A 17,766-nucleotide genomic window follows, 5' to 3' on the forward strand; every position below is an offset into this window, starting at 1 on the left:
TTGGGACAAATGGGTTAATATTTAGACCCTGCTCCTACAGATTGAAATTTTGCCTCACTACGAGAGATGAAAACACAGGAATTTGACTCGTTTATTCTCAGTATGTTAAATTGTGAACTAATAAACATAAATTTTAGATTTTATGTAGAGCAATAATAGTTGCATACTATTATTTTCTGCAATATTTATTTATTTAAGATAAAACGTTGATAATTTACATGAAAAACCAATGGTTTTGAACAAATATTGAACAATTAAGCAAACGGTGTACTAAACAAGTAAACATAAACAATAAACAATAAAACACCACTCATATTATGTGTTGCGTCAAAACATCACATTACTTAATTACTTAGGTATGAATTGTACTAGAGCAGGGTCTAAATATTAACCGATTTGTCCCAAATTTGAAATTTGACTATGTTTATACCATACGCCTGATATAAGATCAAGGGAGGAAACATTTTCCAAAAAAAGTTTTTTATGATCCACCCTACTGTACAGCCTTCACTAACCTAATGCCCTCCAGACTACAACTCCCATCAGCCTCGGCCTGTACAGACATGAAGGCTTGTAAATAACCACTGACCTGGTTACTCCTGTGAGAATCCTGTCCCTGGGAGGTCAGGCATAAAAGCCAAAAGAATTGATTCTGAGTTGGGATGAGGTTCATCTGCTCATGGCTACTGCTATCACCTCAATTCAACAGGGTTCAAGGGAATAAATATTCAACGGTATAACAGATCAGAAACTGAAATGGGTTGTGCAATTATAATGGACTGGTTGAATAAATTTGCCCTTTGACTCACTATTTTTTTGTGACCAAAGCAACTCATTGTTATGTACTGAGCTGAATCCTAGAACAATAGGATTCAGAATCAGCGGGAGCTACCCAATCCAACTCCAGGTGGAAGTGAATCCGCAACCTGATTGGCCTGCTGGAGCAGCCAATCAGGCGGCTGGCAGAAGTGAATCTGCTACCTGATTGGCCTGTAGGAGCAGCCAATCAGGCTGCAGGCAGAAGTCAATCCACAATATAATTGGCCCACAGGTGTAGCCCTGAAGTAGCCAATCACGCAAGGCCCATTGTGTAAATAATGTATATAAGCAGATGGTTTTGGGAAAAGAGCCATTCGTCTTCTCTTCTCCTCCTTGATGACTATGAGCTAAATAAAGAGCATGAAATTCACTCTCGAGTATATTTCACTGGCGACGAGGATGGGATCCTGCTGAGCTGACCGCCACCACGCACAGCACCGCCGCACCGCCACCTGCTGCACCGCTGCATCGCACCGTGCATCCAGGCTTCAGCTCCAGGACCCAAGGAACCCAGAATGGCAACCGACAGCAGCTTCTCGCCATTCAAACCAGCATCAGGAGACTGGGAAGGGTACGCCGCCCGTTTCAACTTCCTCCTGCAAGCGAAAGAAGTCACCAACGATGCCATGAAGAGGGCGACATTCTTCAGCGTCTGTGGAGAGGAGACGTTTGAAATCGCCCGGGCTCTCCTTGCACCTAGAGATGTCGCTACCGTCTCTTACAAAACAATAATGGAACGGCTGAAGGAGCACTTCTCACCACAGCCCTCGGTGGTAGCTTGCCGAAATGCCTTCTACGCAAAGCGGCAAGCCCCAGGGGAAACCATAACTGGGTTTGTGACCTCCCTCCGCCAAGCCGCCCGGTTATGCAACTTCTCAGAGTTGGAGAACATGCTTCGTGACCGCCTCGTCGGTGGCCTGAGGGACGAGATGTTGCAACAACGCCTCTACGCCAAAAAAGACCTCACGTTCCAGATTGCTCTGGAGGAAGCCCTGGCAACCGAAGCCGCCGAGAGGTCAACGCAAGAGGCACGACCGGCCCCGCCATCCCAACCGAGGGTCTACCACGAAGACCTCACCGACGAATCCGAATCTGACAGGGAGGAAGTACACCGAGTACAGCGGCGCACTCAAGCAGCACACACACCACAGCAGCCTCGACGAGAAGGAGGGAACTGTGCAAGCTGCGGGGAGAACCACGAGAGGAGGACCTGTCGTTTCCGCAACGCAGAGTGCAGGCAGTGCAGAAAATTGGGACACATCGCCCGGGTGTGTCGGGCTCGACTCACCCGTCGACAAGCATCAGATGACCGACCCAGGAGCCCCAGGTCACACGGCACCATGCACCAAGGCAACTCGACGGAGATCACGGACTACCAGGTATTCCAGTTGCCCCATCCCAGCACAGAGAAAATTTATATAGAGGTACAGATAGAGGGAGCCCCATGCCGCATGGAGCTGGACACGGGTTCAACTCTATCCATAATCTCGGCCCGAACATTAAGGGAACTGTGCCCTAATGGGGGTCCCAAACTAAGGCCGGCCCCATTCACCCTCCGGGACTTCCAGAAACGTAAGGTCCCTACAATGGGGGTGGGGACCTTCAGGGTGCAATATCGAGGGCGAAAGCAACAATTGGACTTGCTGGTAGTTAAGGGCCCCTACGTTAGCTTACTGGGACTGGCATGGTTTGGACCTCTGGGGCTAGCCGTTACCGGGGTGAACCGCACTAGCTTACAAGTGGACGTGGACGCCATATGCAAAGAGTTTCCAGGGGTTTTCGATGGGGCATTGGGACGATATACAGGACCCCCCATTGCCCTACAGCTAGACCCCGCTGTACGACCCATCAGGCACAAGGCCCGCCGGGTCCCGTTCGCCCTGAAACCCCGCATAGACGAGGAATTGGACCGGCTCGTGGAGCAAGGAGTGCTGGAGCCGGTGCCCAACGCCCCCTGGGAAACTCCAATTGTCACACCCGTCAAGCCTAACGGTTCGGTCCGCATCTGTGCAGACTACAAATGCACCATAAACAAGGCTCTCACGGCCCATGCATACCCAGTGCCAGTGGTCAGCCATGTCCTCGCCACCCTGGCTGGGTCAAAAATCTTTGGCAAACTGGACTTGGCCCAAGCGTATCAACAGTTGCCTGTGGACGAAGCCACAGCAGAGGCTCAGACGATTGTGACGCACAGAGGGGCATTCAGAGTAAAGCGGCTGCAATTTGGCGTTAGCGTGGCACCAGGCATATTCCAGAATCTAATGGACTCTCTCCTTAAAGGGATTCCTGGCGTCACCCCCTTCTTCGATGATGTACTGATCGCCGGGCCCACACCAGAGGAATTTGAGGACCGCCTCCGCTCCGTCCTGCACCGTTTCCAGACGGCGGGCCTCAAGGTGAAGCGGGAAAAGTGTTTACTGGGAGTGCCGCAGGTGGACTTTCTGGGATTTAAGGTGGATGCAGAAGGGGTCCATCCAACCGGTGACAAGGTACGGGCCATTTGTGAGGCCCCAGCGCCCAAGAGCAAGCCCGAACTTCAGTCATTCTTGGGACTATTGAACTTTTACCATGCCTTCCTTCCCCATAAGGCAGCGGTAGCGGAGCCCCTACACAGACTCCTAGATAAAAGGGCCCCTTGGGTGTGGGGCCAGCGACAAAGGGCCGCATTCCAGGCAGTCAAGGACTTGCTCGTCTCGAACTCGGTCTTGGCACACTTCGACGAGAGGCTGCCAGTGGTGCTGGCATGCGACGCCTCTCCCTATGGCATCGGCGCTGTCCTGGGACACCAACTCCCGGATGGAAGAGAGGTGCCGGTGGCATACTTCTCCCAGACGCTTGCTGCAGCCGAACGAAACTACTCACAGATTGACAAGGAGGGTCTGGCAATCGTGAAGGGCGTAAAAAAATTCCATGATTTCTTGTACGGGCGGCCCTTTACCATAGTGACTGACCACAAGCCGTTGCTTGGCCTGTTTGCCCCCGAGAAGCAGACCCCCCAAGTGTTGTCTCCACGTGTCCTCAGGTGGTCAATTTTCCTTGCCGGCTACCAGTATGCACTAATCCACCGCCCTGGGAAGGCGATGGGCCACGCAGACGCACTCAGCAGGCTACCACTACCAGAAACAGGCCCCGACCCAGCGCCTGCGCAAGAGGTTATGACCCTGGAGCTGCTTCCCGACCGACCCATTCAGGCACAAGAAGTTGCGCACCATTCCACAAAAGATAGGGTCATCTCCCGGGTCCTGGACTGGGTGTGGCGAGGATGGCCCAGCAGCAGCCCCGGGCCAGAATTCGCTGGCTACACAAACCGCAAACATGAACTGTCGGCCCACAAGGGGTGCCTGTTATGGGGAAGCAGGGTCGTTGTTCCCCAGCCCCTCCGCAAAAGGGTCCTCACAGCCCTACACGAGACACACCCAGGGGTAGTGAGGATGAAGGCCCTTGCCAGGAGTTATGTGTGGTGGCCGGGGATTGACAGAGAGATAGAGGCCTGGGTCCAACACTGCCAGACCTGCCAAGAATCCCGCCCGGATCCCCCAAGGGCCCCAGTCCAGCCCTGGGAGTCCGCCCGACATCCATGGTCACGCTTGCACGTGGACTTCGCTGGCCCCTTCCAGGGAAAAACATTCTTCATAGTGGTGGATTCCTACACCAAATGGCTGGAGGTCGCACTGGTACCGTCCACTTCTACGGCGGCAGCCATCCGGGTACTACGTAAGCTGTTTGCAACCCACGGGCTCCCTGACACCCTCGTCTCGGACAATGGAACCGCATTCACGTCAGAGGAGTTCCAGACCTTCACAGCGCAGAACGCCATCCGCCACATCCGCTCAGCACCATTCCACCCTGCCACCAATGGCCAAGCGGAGCGCATGGTGCGGACCACCAAGGACAGCCTCCGCCGCATAACACAAGGGGACTGGGAATACCGCCTTGCCGCATTTCTTCTAGCACAGCACAGCACCCCAAGCACAACGACGGGCCGGAGCCCAGCTGAACTACTCATGGGCCGGCGCCTTGCAACTAGACTGGACCGACTTCACCCCGACAGAGCTCAGGATGAGGTAGTGGAGGGGAAAGGCAGGAACCCCCGGACATTTGTGGCCCAGGACCCAGTGTATGCAAAGAATTTTGGGGCAGGCCCAGCATGGGTACCCGCCACAGTCACCAAGGTGACCGGTCCCGTGTCGTACGAGGTACTAACGGAAGGGGGCCAATGTTGGCGCCGCCACTGCGACCAGCTACGGCGACGATTCCCAGGAGGAACCCGGGAGGAGAGCGGGACAGAGGGGTCCCAAGGGGACAGCAGGGCAGTGAGGCCTGTAGAGCGAGAGGGGTGGGCAGGGGAAGCAGAAGCAGTAGGCACAGAGGGGCGCCCCGAGGCTGGAAGGACACCGGAACCAGAGTCACAACCTAGTGGTTCAGTGGCGCCAGACCAGACAGCCCCGGCACAGCCAGCAGCCTCGGAACACGAGCCAGAACCAGAACCCCTGACCAAGGAACACCCCAGGCCACAACGCACACGGAGGCGGCCAGCAGACCTTGGGGACTACGAATGCAACTTCCCGGGCAGGACTGGAACTTAGAGGGGAGGGGTGTTATGTACTGAGCTGAATCCTAGAACAATAGGATTCAGAATCAGCGGGAGCTACCCAATCCAACTCCAGGTGGAAGTGAATCCGCAACCTGATTGGCCTGCTGGAGCAGCCAATCAGGCGGCTGGCAGAAGTGAATCTGCTACCTGATTGGCCTGTAGGAGCAGCCAATCAGGCTGCAGGCAGAAGTCAATCCACAATATAATTGGCCCACAGGTGTAGCCCTGAAGTAGCCAATCACGCAAGGCCCATTGTGTAAATAATGTATATAAGCAGATGGTTTTGGGAAAAGAGCCATTCGTCTTCTCTTCTCCTCCTTGATGACTATGAGCTGAATAAAGAGCATGAAATTCACTCTCGACTCCGAGTATATTTCACTCATACTGCTAAATATTGCTAACCTGTGCATGAAACCTGGTTGCAAAACTCGCAAATGGACTCAAAGTGAGCAAACAGGGCTCAGCTCACATGCAAACTCAATTGTTGCAAAAAGAATCACCACCCCTAGTTTGAAGGGCTGTGCAGTTCAGGTCCACTTTAAGCATGAAGACTAATAAGAAGGGAGAGCAGCAGAAGCTTTGAAGTTGTCCATCAATAGACAGCACACTGAGCAGGCACGGAGGCCACCTGGTCACAGACTTTCCCACAGACTTGTGAGATATATTGTACTAGTGTATTTCAGCCCGTTCAATAACAGGCGCTAGAACATCCCGGGGTTCGGAGAAGCACTTGCGCAGCGCTTCTCCAAACCCTGGGACCTGTCCTTGCTGTCGGCGGCAGGGGGACAGGAACAAAGGAGGAGAAAGCAGCCCTTTCTCCTCCTTCCTTCCTCTCCCCCCGCCGCCGACAGCCCTTTCTGTCGGCGGTGACGGGAGAGGAAATAACGGAGAGAAAGCAGCCCGTTCTCTCCGTTCGTTCCTCTCCCCCACACCGCTGACAGAAAGCACAGATCCCGGGGTTGCCGGCTCTGTCGGGTGGGGGGAGGGAGAAGCAATCCGATCCTCTGCTTCTCCCTCACCCCACCTGACAGAGTCAAATGCCGGCTCTGTTGGGCGGGGGGAGGGAGAAGCCGAAGACCGATTGGATCTTCTGCTTCTCCCTCCCCCCCACCCGACAGAGCCGGCAACTCCACAGCGGGGGCTTTTCGCCGTTTGCCTTCCCCCCAGGGGGAGGCAAACGGCGAAAACCCCCGCCGCGCCATACTTTGGCTCCGGGACTGGCTTGGTGGTGGCGGGAAGAAGGGGAGGAATTCCTCCCCTTTTTCCCACCACCGCCAAGCCAGTCCCCCAGCCGAATTGCCCGCTGCCGCTTCGACTTCCTTGGCTACGGCAAGCAGGCAGACAGCTCGCCTGCTTGCCTTCGCCGAGGAAGGGCTGTCCCATGCCGGCGGTGTGTGGCAGGGCGGCGGCGGGGGGGGAAGGAGCGCTTCTCTCCCCCGCCGCCTCGCAGCGCACCTCCAGCATGAGACGGGGCTTTGGAGCGGCGGTTGGTGGAGCGGCGGTTGGCGGTTGTCTCTGCCTCCAATCCCTGTGTCCCTGGGGCACATGCGCAGTAACCCAGGGACACACGGAATCTGGACGCAGAGACACAGGGACTTTATTATGTAGGATTCAGTAGCACTTGGCGCGGTGGTAAAGGCATTGTGGCATTGCTCACTGAGTGTTGCAGCCAGTTCCTGAAAGTGAGAGATGAGGCCCTGGGAGCGCAGTGCAGTGAGGGCATGGCAGCAGAGCCAGTCCAACTGCTACTGATTGCATTTCTGTTTAAATTACTTCTCTATTTGCACAAACAAACAAGGCAGATATTTTGTCCTTTTGTTGTTGTTGCGAAAGTGTTGCAATGATACCCAAATTGAAGTATATGATGGCCATATTCAGCATGCCCTGCATCTGTCCCATAAACTAAAGAGACACAGGCACATCCAAATTCAGACAAAAGACACCTCCTTTTTTATTTTCCTCTATAGCTCATCAAATTACCTTCAGTTCAGAATATTCACTGTGCTTCTCTCAGCTGTAAATTTATTTATTTATTTACCATGTTTCTCCAAAAATAAGACACCGTCTTATATTTATTTTTCCTCAAAAAAACACATGGTGACTTATTTTCAGGGGATTTTAAAAAAAATATTAAGTATGCCTATCGCTATGGCTTATTTTCACGGTATGGCTTATTTTTGGAGAAACACGGCATTTGAAGGAGCCCAACACAAGGAGCAGTTCAGGTACATTTTCCACATTGGAAAATTTGAGCTAAATTGCACTACTGTAGGTTCTCAAGTTTGGGTCTCTTGACTTTTTAAGCTGAAATAGTCTTGGCATCTTACCCATATCTTGCTACAGTCATATGCTCCCAAAGCTCCTGAATTCTAGTAAACAAATTATCCTTGGGCTTTCTCTACTGCGTTAAGGCACAACAAAGCAAGACAGCCTGGCAATTGATACTTGGCCTAGGCCTGGATTTGGGGGAAGGAAATGAGGAAAAATGGAAAGGAACACTGGAAAATGAAATTAAAGTTACCACATGAATGAAATAAGAAGGGTAAAGCATTTTGTTTACTGGAACGTGCTGCAGAACTGCCAAACTCACCATGCTACAATGATTGTGTGAATCTACTTTAGTGACATTCAGGACTTCACTGTGAAACCCAAATCAATTTCATTTCATGAGGAACAGTTCAATAAGTTTCCATTAAGTTACTCAGTGTTCCATTCTAATTAATTGAAAGTGTGTTGAATGAATATCTCAGAGGATAATTTTTTTGGTTGACATGTTTTTATTTGGGGATTCTGGGATCAGCATGAGTGTTTGTGGCTGTTGGTGTTTTTGTTTTTGAACCGAGCCTGATGCCTTCCACATCCCTCCGCAGAAATAAGATGCTTTATTATTACTATTTTTATTATTACTAAAGTGACAGATTAATCCAAGCAGGAAGATGAAGATATTAGACATCGTTTAAATGGGAAACAGATTTAAAGAGTAAATCAGTTGGAGACTTTCAGACAGTTTCAGATGTGTTTTGTTACTGTTTGCATATATTGGATCTGACATGTGCTGGCTGGTTTTGCAGATCTGCGGAAAACGAGCCTATTTCTATGTTGGCTTGCTGGGGATGTTGGCAACCTTTTTGGGCCACGGTGTTTTATTTATAAATGTTCTTTTAGGTCAAAGTCAAGAAATTAGGAGTAGGTTATCGTGTGCCAAGAAGGCATGCCTGCTCCTAATAATTCTGATCATGGTTGCATTCCCTCATTCTTCTCTCCTCTTGTGCAGGCATTCCACACTTCCGTTTCAGTTTCCGAGCTAATTACCGGTACTGTACACCTAATGCTGTATCTGCACTGCCTTTTTCTTTCAGCTATTTAGCACTGAATAGCTACCTTCACCAAGTCAGCAACTCATGCTGAGTTAGAAAATACTCTTAGCTTTAACAGTCCTGGTTGGTGGGAAGGCCCTTTTGGTTGGCAACCACATGCTTACATGGTGCTGATGATTCAGGAATCCCTTGCCTCTCAGTATTTGTGGATAAGTGCAGCTTCTCCAGTCCATTGCCTTGACAGCCAGCAGTTCCACCTAGTCAACCATCTCACCAGTGGCTGCTGATTTGCCAACACAATGGAGACGCAGGTGATGCTGTGGTCTAAACCACCGAGCCTAGGGCTTGCCGATCAGAAGGTTGGCGGTTCGAATCCCCGCGACGGGATAATAATAATAATAATAATAATAATTTATTATTTATACCCCGCCCATCTGGCCGGGTTCCCCCAGCCACTCTGGGCGGCTTCCAAAAAAAACAGAAATTCTAAAATACAGAAATCCATCAAACATTAAAAGCTTCCCTAAACAGGGCTGCCTTGAGATGCCTTCTAAAGGTCTGGTAATTGTTCTCTTTGACCTCTAGCGGGAGGGCATTCCACAGGGTGGGTGCCACTACCGAGAAGGCCCTCTGCCTGGTTCCCTGTAACTTGGCTTCTCGTAATGAGGGAACCGCCAGAAGGCCCTCGGAGCTGGACCTCAGTGTCCGGGCAGAACGATGGGGGTGGAGACGCTCCTTCAGGTATACCGGACCGAGGCCGTTTAGGGCTTTAAAGGTCAACACCAACACTTTGAATTGTGCTCGGAAACGTACTGGGAGCCAATGTAGGTCTTTTAGGACCGGTGTTATGTGATCTCGGCGGCCGCTCCCAGTCACCAGTCTAGCTGCCGCATTCTGGATTAGTTGTAGTTTCCGGGTCACCTTCAAAGGTAGCCCCACGTAGAGCGCATTGCAGTAGTCCAAGCGAGAGATAACTAGAGCATGCACCACTCTGGAGAGACAGTCAGTGGGCAGGTAGGGACTCAGCCTGCGTACCAGATGGAGCTGATAAACAGCTGCCCTGGACACGGAGTTGACCTGTGCCTCCATGGACAGCTGTGAGTCTAAAATGACTCCCAGGCTGCGCACCTGGTCTTTCAGGGGCACAGTTACCCCATTCAGGACCAGGGAGTCCTCCACACCAGCCCGCCTCCTGTCCCCCATAAACAGTACTTCTGTCTTGTCAGGATTCAATCTCAATCTGTTAGCCGCCATCCATCCTCCAACCGCCTCCAAGCACTCACACAGGACCTTCACCGCCTTCACTGGTTCTGATTTAAAAGAGAGGTAGAGCTGGGTATCATCAGCATACTGATGGACACCCAGCCCAAACCCCCTGATGATCTCTCCCAGTGGCTGCATATAGATGTTAAAAAGCATGGGGGAGAGGACAGAACCCTGAGGCACCCCACAAGTGAGCGCCCAGGGGTCTGAACACTCATCCCCCACCACCACTTTCTGAACACGGCCCAGGAGGAAGGAGTGGAACCACTGCATGACAGTGCCCCCAGCTCCCAAGCCCTCTAGACGGTCCAGAAGGATGTTATGGTCGATGGTGTCAAAAGCCGCTGAGAGATCCAGCAGAACAAGGAAACAGCTCTTACCTTTGTCCCTAGCCCGCCGGAGATCATCGACCAGTGCGACCAAGGCAGTTTCAGTCCCATGATGAGGCCTGAATCCTGACTGGAAGGGATCCAAATGGTCCGCTTCTTCCAGGCGTGCCTGGAGTTGTTCCGCAACCACTCGCTCAATCACCTTGCCCAAGAATGGAAGATTTGAGACTGGGCGATAGTTGGCCATATTGGCCGGATCTAAAGATGGTTTTTTAAGAAGCGGTTTAATAACCGCCTCTTTCAGCGGGTCTGGGAAGGCTCCCTCATGGAGAGAAGCATTTACCAACCCGCGAAGCCCATCGCCCAGCCCTTCCTGGCTAGCTTTTATAAGCCAGGATGGGCAAGGATCAAGGAGACAGGTGGTTGGTTTCATTCGTCTAAGCAGCCTGTCCACATCCTCGGAGGTAACAGATTGAAATTGATCCCACAAAACTTGACTAGACAGGACTCTAGCACTCCCCCGCCCCGGCCCTGCTCCCACGGTGGAGTCTACCTCTTCCCGAATCTGAGCGACTTTATCTGCAAAAAACTTTGCAAAATCATTGCAGGAGATCATGTGGCCCGTACTGGGCCCGGATGGAGCAGGTGGTTCCGCTAAATTGCGAACCACCTGGAAGAGTCTCCTGCTGCTGTTTTCTGCAGATGCGATGGAGACGGTGAAGAAGGTCCTCTTCGCCGTCGCCATTGCCACTTGGTAGGCTCGAAGTTGAGCTCCCATTGCTTGGTCCCTGCTCCTGCCAACCTAGCAGTTCAAAAGCACGTCAAAGTGCAAGTAGATAAATAGGTACTGCTCTGGCGGGAAGGTAAACTATGTTTCCGTGCGCTGCTCTGGTTTGCCAGAAGCAGCTTAGTCACGCTGGCCACATGACCTGGAAGCTGTACGCTGGCTCCCTCGGCCAGTAAAGCTAGATGAGCACCACAACCCCAGAGTCGTCTGCAACTGGACCTAACAGTCAGGGGTCCCCTTTCCTTTACCTTTCTGACCATTGCGAGCATGAGCCCAAAAGAAGCTCCCAAAATTGGACGGTTTTATTTCTACACTGTCTCGTGTTGTGAGATGACCCAGTGCAAATGAGTAGGTTTTTGTAAATTTCATACTGGGAGCCCCCCACACCCCCCACACCCCTCCACATTTTCAAGCTTCATTTCTGCAAAACCTGTGTGGAGCAGTACAGCTTGAACTAGGAACTGTGAGAAATCCCTTAGTAACATAAAAGTCTTTGAATTTACATAACCCAGACCTATGAAAATACTGCAGCTCAACAGAATCATTTGCGATGTTGAGAAAGAAAGGGAGAATATTTTCAACTTGTTCCTGAAATCTCATTGGGAACTACTTTCAGGGAGGTGATGAATTTATTTTGTGTCAAGGTCATGTCCTGGCATTTCTTCCTCACGGTGAAGCTAGTAGGAGGTTTGGGGAGTAATCCCTATTGACAAATAAACTTACTTCACAAGCTGTGACCCTGAAGTGAGACTACTTGTGGGTACTAAAGTTGACATGCTAACACATTGGATTTACTGCTGGAACTAATGTGGAATGCACTCTAATGTTATAGGATCTGTGCTTGACCATTGGTAGTGTGTAAATAAAAGCAGCCTCTGTGTCCTCTCCTCTCCTGAGCTTTGAAGAAACACTGAAGATGGTGCTGAAGCAAAGGACACACAGGTCTCATTATCCAAATGCTCATTATACAAAAAAATCACTTATGCAAACACAAGGAATTAGTACCCAGACCTCACTATACATGCTGCAGTTTCAGATAGCCTCACAATCTGACCTGCATGTAGTACTGTAAACAATTTGTTGTTGTTTAGTTGTTTAGTCGTGTCCGACTCTTCGTGACCCCATGGACCATAGCACGCCAGGCACTCCTGTCTTCCACTGCCTCCCACAGTTTGGTCAAACTCATGTTCGTAGCTTCGAGAACACTGTCCAACCATCTCATCCTCTGTTGTCTCCTTCTCCTTGTGCCCTCAATCTTTCCCAACATCAGGGTCTTTCCCAGGGAGTCTTCTCTTCTCATGAGGTGGCCAAAGTATTGGAGCCTCAGCTTCACGATCTGTCCTTCCAGTGAGCTCTCAGGGCTGATTTCCTTCAGAATGGATAGGTTTGATCTTCTTGCAGTCCATGGGACTCTCAAGAGTCTCCTCCAGCACCATAATTCAAAAGCATCAATTCTTTGGCAATCAGCCTTCTTTATGGTCCAGCTCTCACTTCCATACATCACTACTGTAAACAATTAAGCAGCCTTAAACAAGCCTTTAAGGACCCAGGTGGCGCTGTGGGTTAAACCACAGAGTCTAGGGTTTGCTGATCAGAAGGTCGGCAGTTCAAATCCCTGCAACGGGGTGAGCTTCCGTTGCTCGGTCCCAGCTCCTGCCAACCTAGCAGTTCAAAAGCACATCAAAGTGCAAGTAGATAAATAGGTACCGCTCCGGCGGGAAGGTAAACGGCGTTTCCGTGCGCTGTTCTGGTTCGCGAGAAGCAGCTTTGTCATGCTGGCCACATGACCCGGAAGCTGTCTGCGGACAAACACCGGCTCCCTCGGCCTGTAGAGCGAGATGAGCGCCGCAACCCCAGAGTCGGACACGACTGGACCTGATGGTCAGGGCCCCCGTTACCTTTACCTTTTAAACAAGCCTTACTTTTTTGTGTTTTGCTGGTCCACAGCAGCTGTTTCACTAAAAACCATGATAGGAGGGAAGAAGGGTGAGAGATCAGATGAATAAAAGAACCATAGCTGTCAAGTTCTCCCTTTTTTTAAGGGAAATTCCCTCGTGAGAAAAGGAAAACTTGACAGCTATGAAGAGAACATTATTCCCTCCTTGCTTGGCTTTTGCAAGGTTTCAGGGGTTTTTCAAGGGCTTTTCTGGGTTTCTCCATCATTTTAAGGTTCAAAATTCCGTGGCTGGGAATATATTAGAAATCTTCCCATAGGAATTAATAGAAATCGTCAACTTGTTATGTGAACACTTGCCTAACAAACAATTTCCTGATGCCTTACTCCAAATACCTTACTCTCCGAAGCACCAAAATAGCTCAGAGATGCAACCCCTTGCACTTGGGCACCACCAGGCCAGTTGGCCAGAATTGGGTATTGCAACTCGTTGAGTCAGTTCCTGCCAAGCAAAACAAGTGGTCAGTGGGGTTTCATCTGACCCTTTAAAATAACATGTAGTTCCTTAGTTTTAGCAACCTGTCTCCTGAGTAAACACAAAGTTGGTTGGCTGGTTTCACCTTCCCCAGTCTGCACTCCCTGCAGTATTAGTATCATTAGTTATGGAAAGGTTTTATTGTTATGATTTTAAATATGTGTTGACAGCCACCTTAAGGACTCCAATGTCTAGTCCAGCTCCCTACTTAATGCAGGAAACCCACTATGACAGCATCCCTGGATACATTATTCAGGCTCTGCTTTAAAGCTTTTGGAAAGCAAAGGACAACTATATACAGGGCTCTGTACTGCTTGTAGGGATATTTGCATAAAGTGTCATAAAATAGTGGAAATTTGGGGTATATATATAATGAAATGTTCCACAGTGGCTGCCCTCTTTTCATATGGTTGGCTGCAACCTGAAAATTCAGTGGATACTTTCCCCCAGATTACCCAAACTACTCTTTTCCCACTTAGGAATATTATTATTTCTTGAATTTATATACCGCCCTATACCCAGAGGTCTCAGGGCAGTTCACAGAACAAAATCAAAATATTAAACCATAGGAAGCTGCCTTATAGTGAGTCCATCCAACTTACCACACTGACAGCGGCTCCCTGTTTTGCATGCAAAACAGTTGCTCTACCACTGAGCAAATCTATCCTTCCCTTATATGCTGGAGCAAGCATGACTGCTATTTTGAAGAGCAACGGGCAGGAGCCAAGGTTGGATGAAGGAAGTGGGGGGAGAAACAGAACAGAAGTACCTTTTCCTTATTGATGTTCTAGAGCTGTGGAAGTATCTACAGTACCTGAACAGTAATAGCTAGAGCTGTACCTGAAGTCTCAAGTCTAGCCCTCCTCTCAAAACAATAAAGAGCGTCAGATGTTGGAGCAGCAAAGAGGTCCCACATCAGTACCTGAAGTACCACTTCAGCTGACATTGGTGGCTACAGTATCCTTTCTCCTATTTTTAAAATAAATTATATTCAAGGGGCAGCCAACCAGGCAAGTACATGGTCACCACTGCCCATTTTATTACTTTTACATAAAAATACACTATACTTTTCTACAATAATTATTTCTTACTTTAAAAAAACCCTAACAGGGCCCTTTTATCCTTTTATTTCTGTAGCAGCGGTGGTGCTATTTAAGTAAGTCAAACTGCACACGCTCATAATATTTCTTCTGTTGTTTCTTTTTAGCAGGGTTGGGAAATTGTTCATTTGCTCCAACATGTTGAGAATGTGGCAGGGGACACACGGTCTTCTGAAATGGAAGCCCTGCAGTACCATTAAGTCTAGTAAGCAGGCACCTCTAGGTGCCACAGCAGGAAGGTTCCAATCGCCGAGTGTCAGTGCCGACACACCCATAGGAAGTGTTCGTGTATGTGTCTTCTTCCATTAGTAATACAGATATGGAAGCTATCTGGAGTGCCTCTGCCTTTTCCCAGGCTTTCTCAGGAGGAGGTAGCAGTTTTGAAATGCCCAAGCAAAGCATAACATGGAAAGTTGCCCGAGGTCTCTATCTGCTTTTGTGCAATTGCGGTGGATAGAAAAATGGCTTGGCTATCTTGGAATATGGCTTTTCAGGAACCAAGAAGACACAAACTTCAATAAAGAATGGGGGGGGGGGAGAATCATTTATTTAGGAGATCACTGTAAGCAGATGAAAACATTAGCAGGATTTTAATAACACCTGTAATGTAGCAAATATCATGGACAATATGGAAAGATATAAAATATGGACTATGGAATAATACGCAGTTGAAAAGGTTGACAATTGGACCCAAGGAGGGAGAAGGTGGGAAGTCTGGAGATTCAGATAAATCTCTAAATATGGATGTGTATTTTGTTTTGTTATAATTCTACACCTGTAAAATCAAATAAAAATTATTATTATTACGGTATTATTATTATTATTTATTATTAAAAAGGAATATGGCTTTTCCTGTGGGGAATGTGAAGTTGTCAATCAAAATGTTTATCTGTATGCAATTAGTACAATGGGAGCTGCTAAGGAAACATTGGGGTTTGGCTTTTACAGACCAATTCCAATGTTTGGGGCTCCTTTGAGAGGAAGGAGTGGGATATAAATTTAATATATATAAATAAATTAACAGAGATGCTGCTGTCAGGGACCAAGTTAAAAAGAGCTTAGTTTGTCCAGGCTTGCATCTCCCTTACAAACAAACCTGGAGCGTTTCTGCCTAGGCCGTTTCAGGGTGGGGTGGGGGTGCTCAGCTGACAAAATCAGCTCTTCCAGCTGAATGCTAATGTTTAAATAAATGGACACACAGAGGTGTTAATAATTCATGCTGTTCTGCTTCTTGAGTTTGCTGAAGGAGGTGAATGCACAGGGGGCGATGAAACCATGAGGGCTTTAGGACCCATGAGAGTCTCCCCTAGCAGGAGGTGGAATTCTTCTATAAACCAGCAAGAGTCCAAGCATTAACATCAGAGCTCTTGCAGAGCCTTAGAGAGAAGGACTGGCACACAGGGAAGAGGGTCAGTGCTGGCAGAGAATCATATGGGACCCAGCGAAGTCATGGATTTCCTCCTGCCGCTGGTTCTCTGCCTTCAGCTAGTCCCCTGGACCACCACTCTAGGTAAGGCACTTGGTGTATTTCCATCTTTTCCTGGTGCAGAGTGTCTGCCTGCTGACTTGGACTTCTTTTTCTTCATCTTTTTGAAAGTTGAAGGGTGTGTGTGTGTGTGGTGGTGGTGGTGGTGAGAGTTAAATGGTAAAAGGATAAAATATATAGGAAACTCACCAAGTGGCCGTCACATTAGACTGTTTTATCCAGCGCTGATCATTGCCAAATAGATTTGAATCATATACATTTTGTAAATAAAAAAGGCAGACTGTCTTGCAGTGGGGTAATGCTGAGTCGTGGGTTATGAAAACTGGAAGTGGGTTTTCCTAGCACGTAGTGGTTGAGAAATACTGTACTGTATGGTATCTTATGCTGATGCTGAAAATGCTTGCCTCATGCTTTGGCTGAGGCTGTTCCAGAAGAGAAGCAAAAGATTGCCTCGTGCAAATCCCATGTTTTTGCTAGGGGATGCTTTTCAGGGTGAGGGACGCATAAAAGGGGGGACTTTGGGAAGGTGTACTGGAGAGGAAAGTATACTTTCTGTGTAGGTAGTGTGGATTGACTGAATGGGGGAAAGAAAACAGGTTTATTAGAGATCTTAGAAGGAAGGGGTGTGACAGCCTCCTAAGGAGTGCCATGCAAGCTGAGTTTGGAATAGAGGCTTGGTAGTTTATGTTTGTTTATTTCTGTCTGCTGTAATCTGGATCCCAGGGAGCAAAATTAAATAAGGGTGACTTGGGAACTCCAGAGAAAGGGCGGGAGAGTTGGAAGAATGGAAATAAAATTAAAATTGTTATGTGCTTGAAGGATAGCTGCCAGGATGTAGGGGGGGGAGATGCAATTTGTTATGTTATTTGATATATTTTTATTCCACTTTCTGACCAAACAGGCTCCCCAAACTGTGTGTGAAATTGTTTTTAAAAGCCCATTTTAAAATCTACAATAAAATGCAATTTAAGCAGGCTACTTGAACGTTGCCTGCAGTACATTGTATAGGAGTCCCATGCCACAACTGTATAACTAGCTGAGAACAGATTGCCAAAATACTTGGGAGCTCCAGCACTGTTGTAGAACATCATAGACCTTCTCAAATCCTTACTCAGCCATGAAGCTCATTGAGGGACCTTGGACTAGTCACTGTCTCTTAGCCTAACCCACCTCCCATGGTTGTCATGAAGGTAAACTGTGGAGGCAGGAAACCATGTACTGCCTTGAGCTCCTTGGAGGAAAGGTGGGATATAAATCAAGTAAATAAATAACTTAGGCTACTTAAGAATAGCTGCTTCAGTGCCAAATAAGAAGAAAAAAGTAGCAACGGTGCAAAGCCAATAATGAAAGTACTGTAGTGCCATCTTCAAATTGAAGTATTTACTCTTACCCTCCTTATTTCTCCGTTCCTGCTTAAAATGTTTGTTATTATGCACATTTGACGTTCTGACATTGCTTGCCACATCCGTCTGTCAGAAACAAAGGAAAAATAAACTATTTATTAGTTTGGCAGCCAGGAGTCCCTGACTTTGCTGTACAGTCCTGGCTGAAATCTATTTGTTCTTCTGAGTCATACCCCGTTTCAAGCAAGCCCCTGTTCATTTCAACAGGGAGTTCCATTTAAAAATGTTTGTCATGAGGT

General features: G+C 48.8%; 1 protein-coding gene across 3 annotated transcripts in view; it reads left to right on the plus strand.

Moving 5' to 3' along the window:
- The first annotated feature begins 15,984 nt into the window (after positions 1–15,984).
- The window catches only part of LTK (leukocyte receptor tyrosine kinase), a 94,653-nt gene continuing 92,871 nt past the window's right edge, over positions 15,985–17,766 (plus strand). For all 3 annotated transcript variants that reach the window (XM_088670547.1, XM_035111716.3, XM_088670556.1), the window contains exon 1: positions 15,985–16,148. In XM_088670547.1, the coding sequence (XP_088526673.1) occupies positions 16,070–16,148 (79 nt within the window). In that variant the 5' untranslated portion in view covers positions 15,985–16,069. The remainder of the gene's footprint in view (positions 16,149–17,766) is intronic.

This window comes from Zootoca vivipara, chromosome 1, assembly GCF_965207765.1.
Source record: "Zootoca vivipara chromosome 1, rZooViv2.hap1.1, whole genome shotgun sequence".
Lineage (NCBI taxonomy): Eukaryota > Metazoa > Chordata > Lepidosauria > Squamata > Lacertidae > Zootoca > Zootoca vivipara.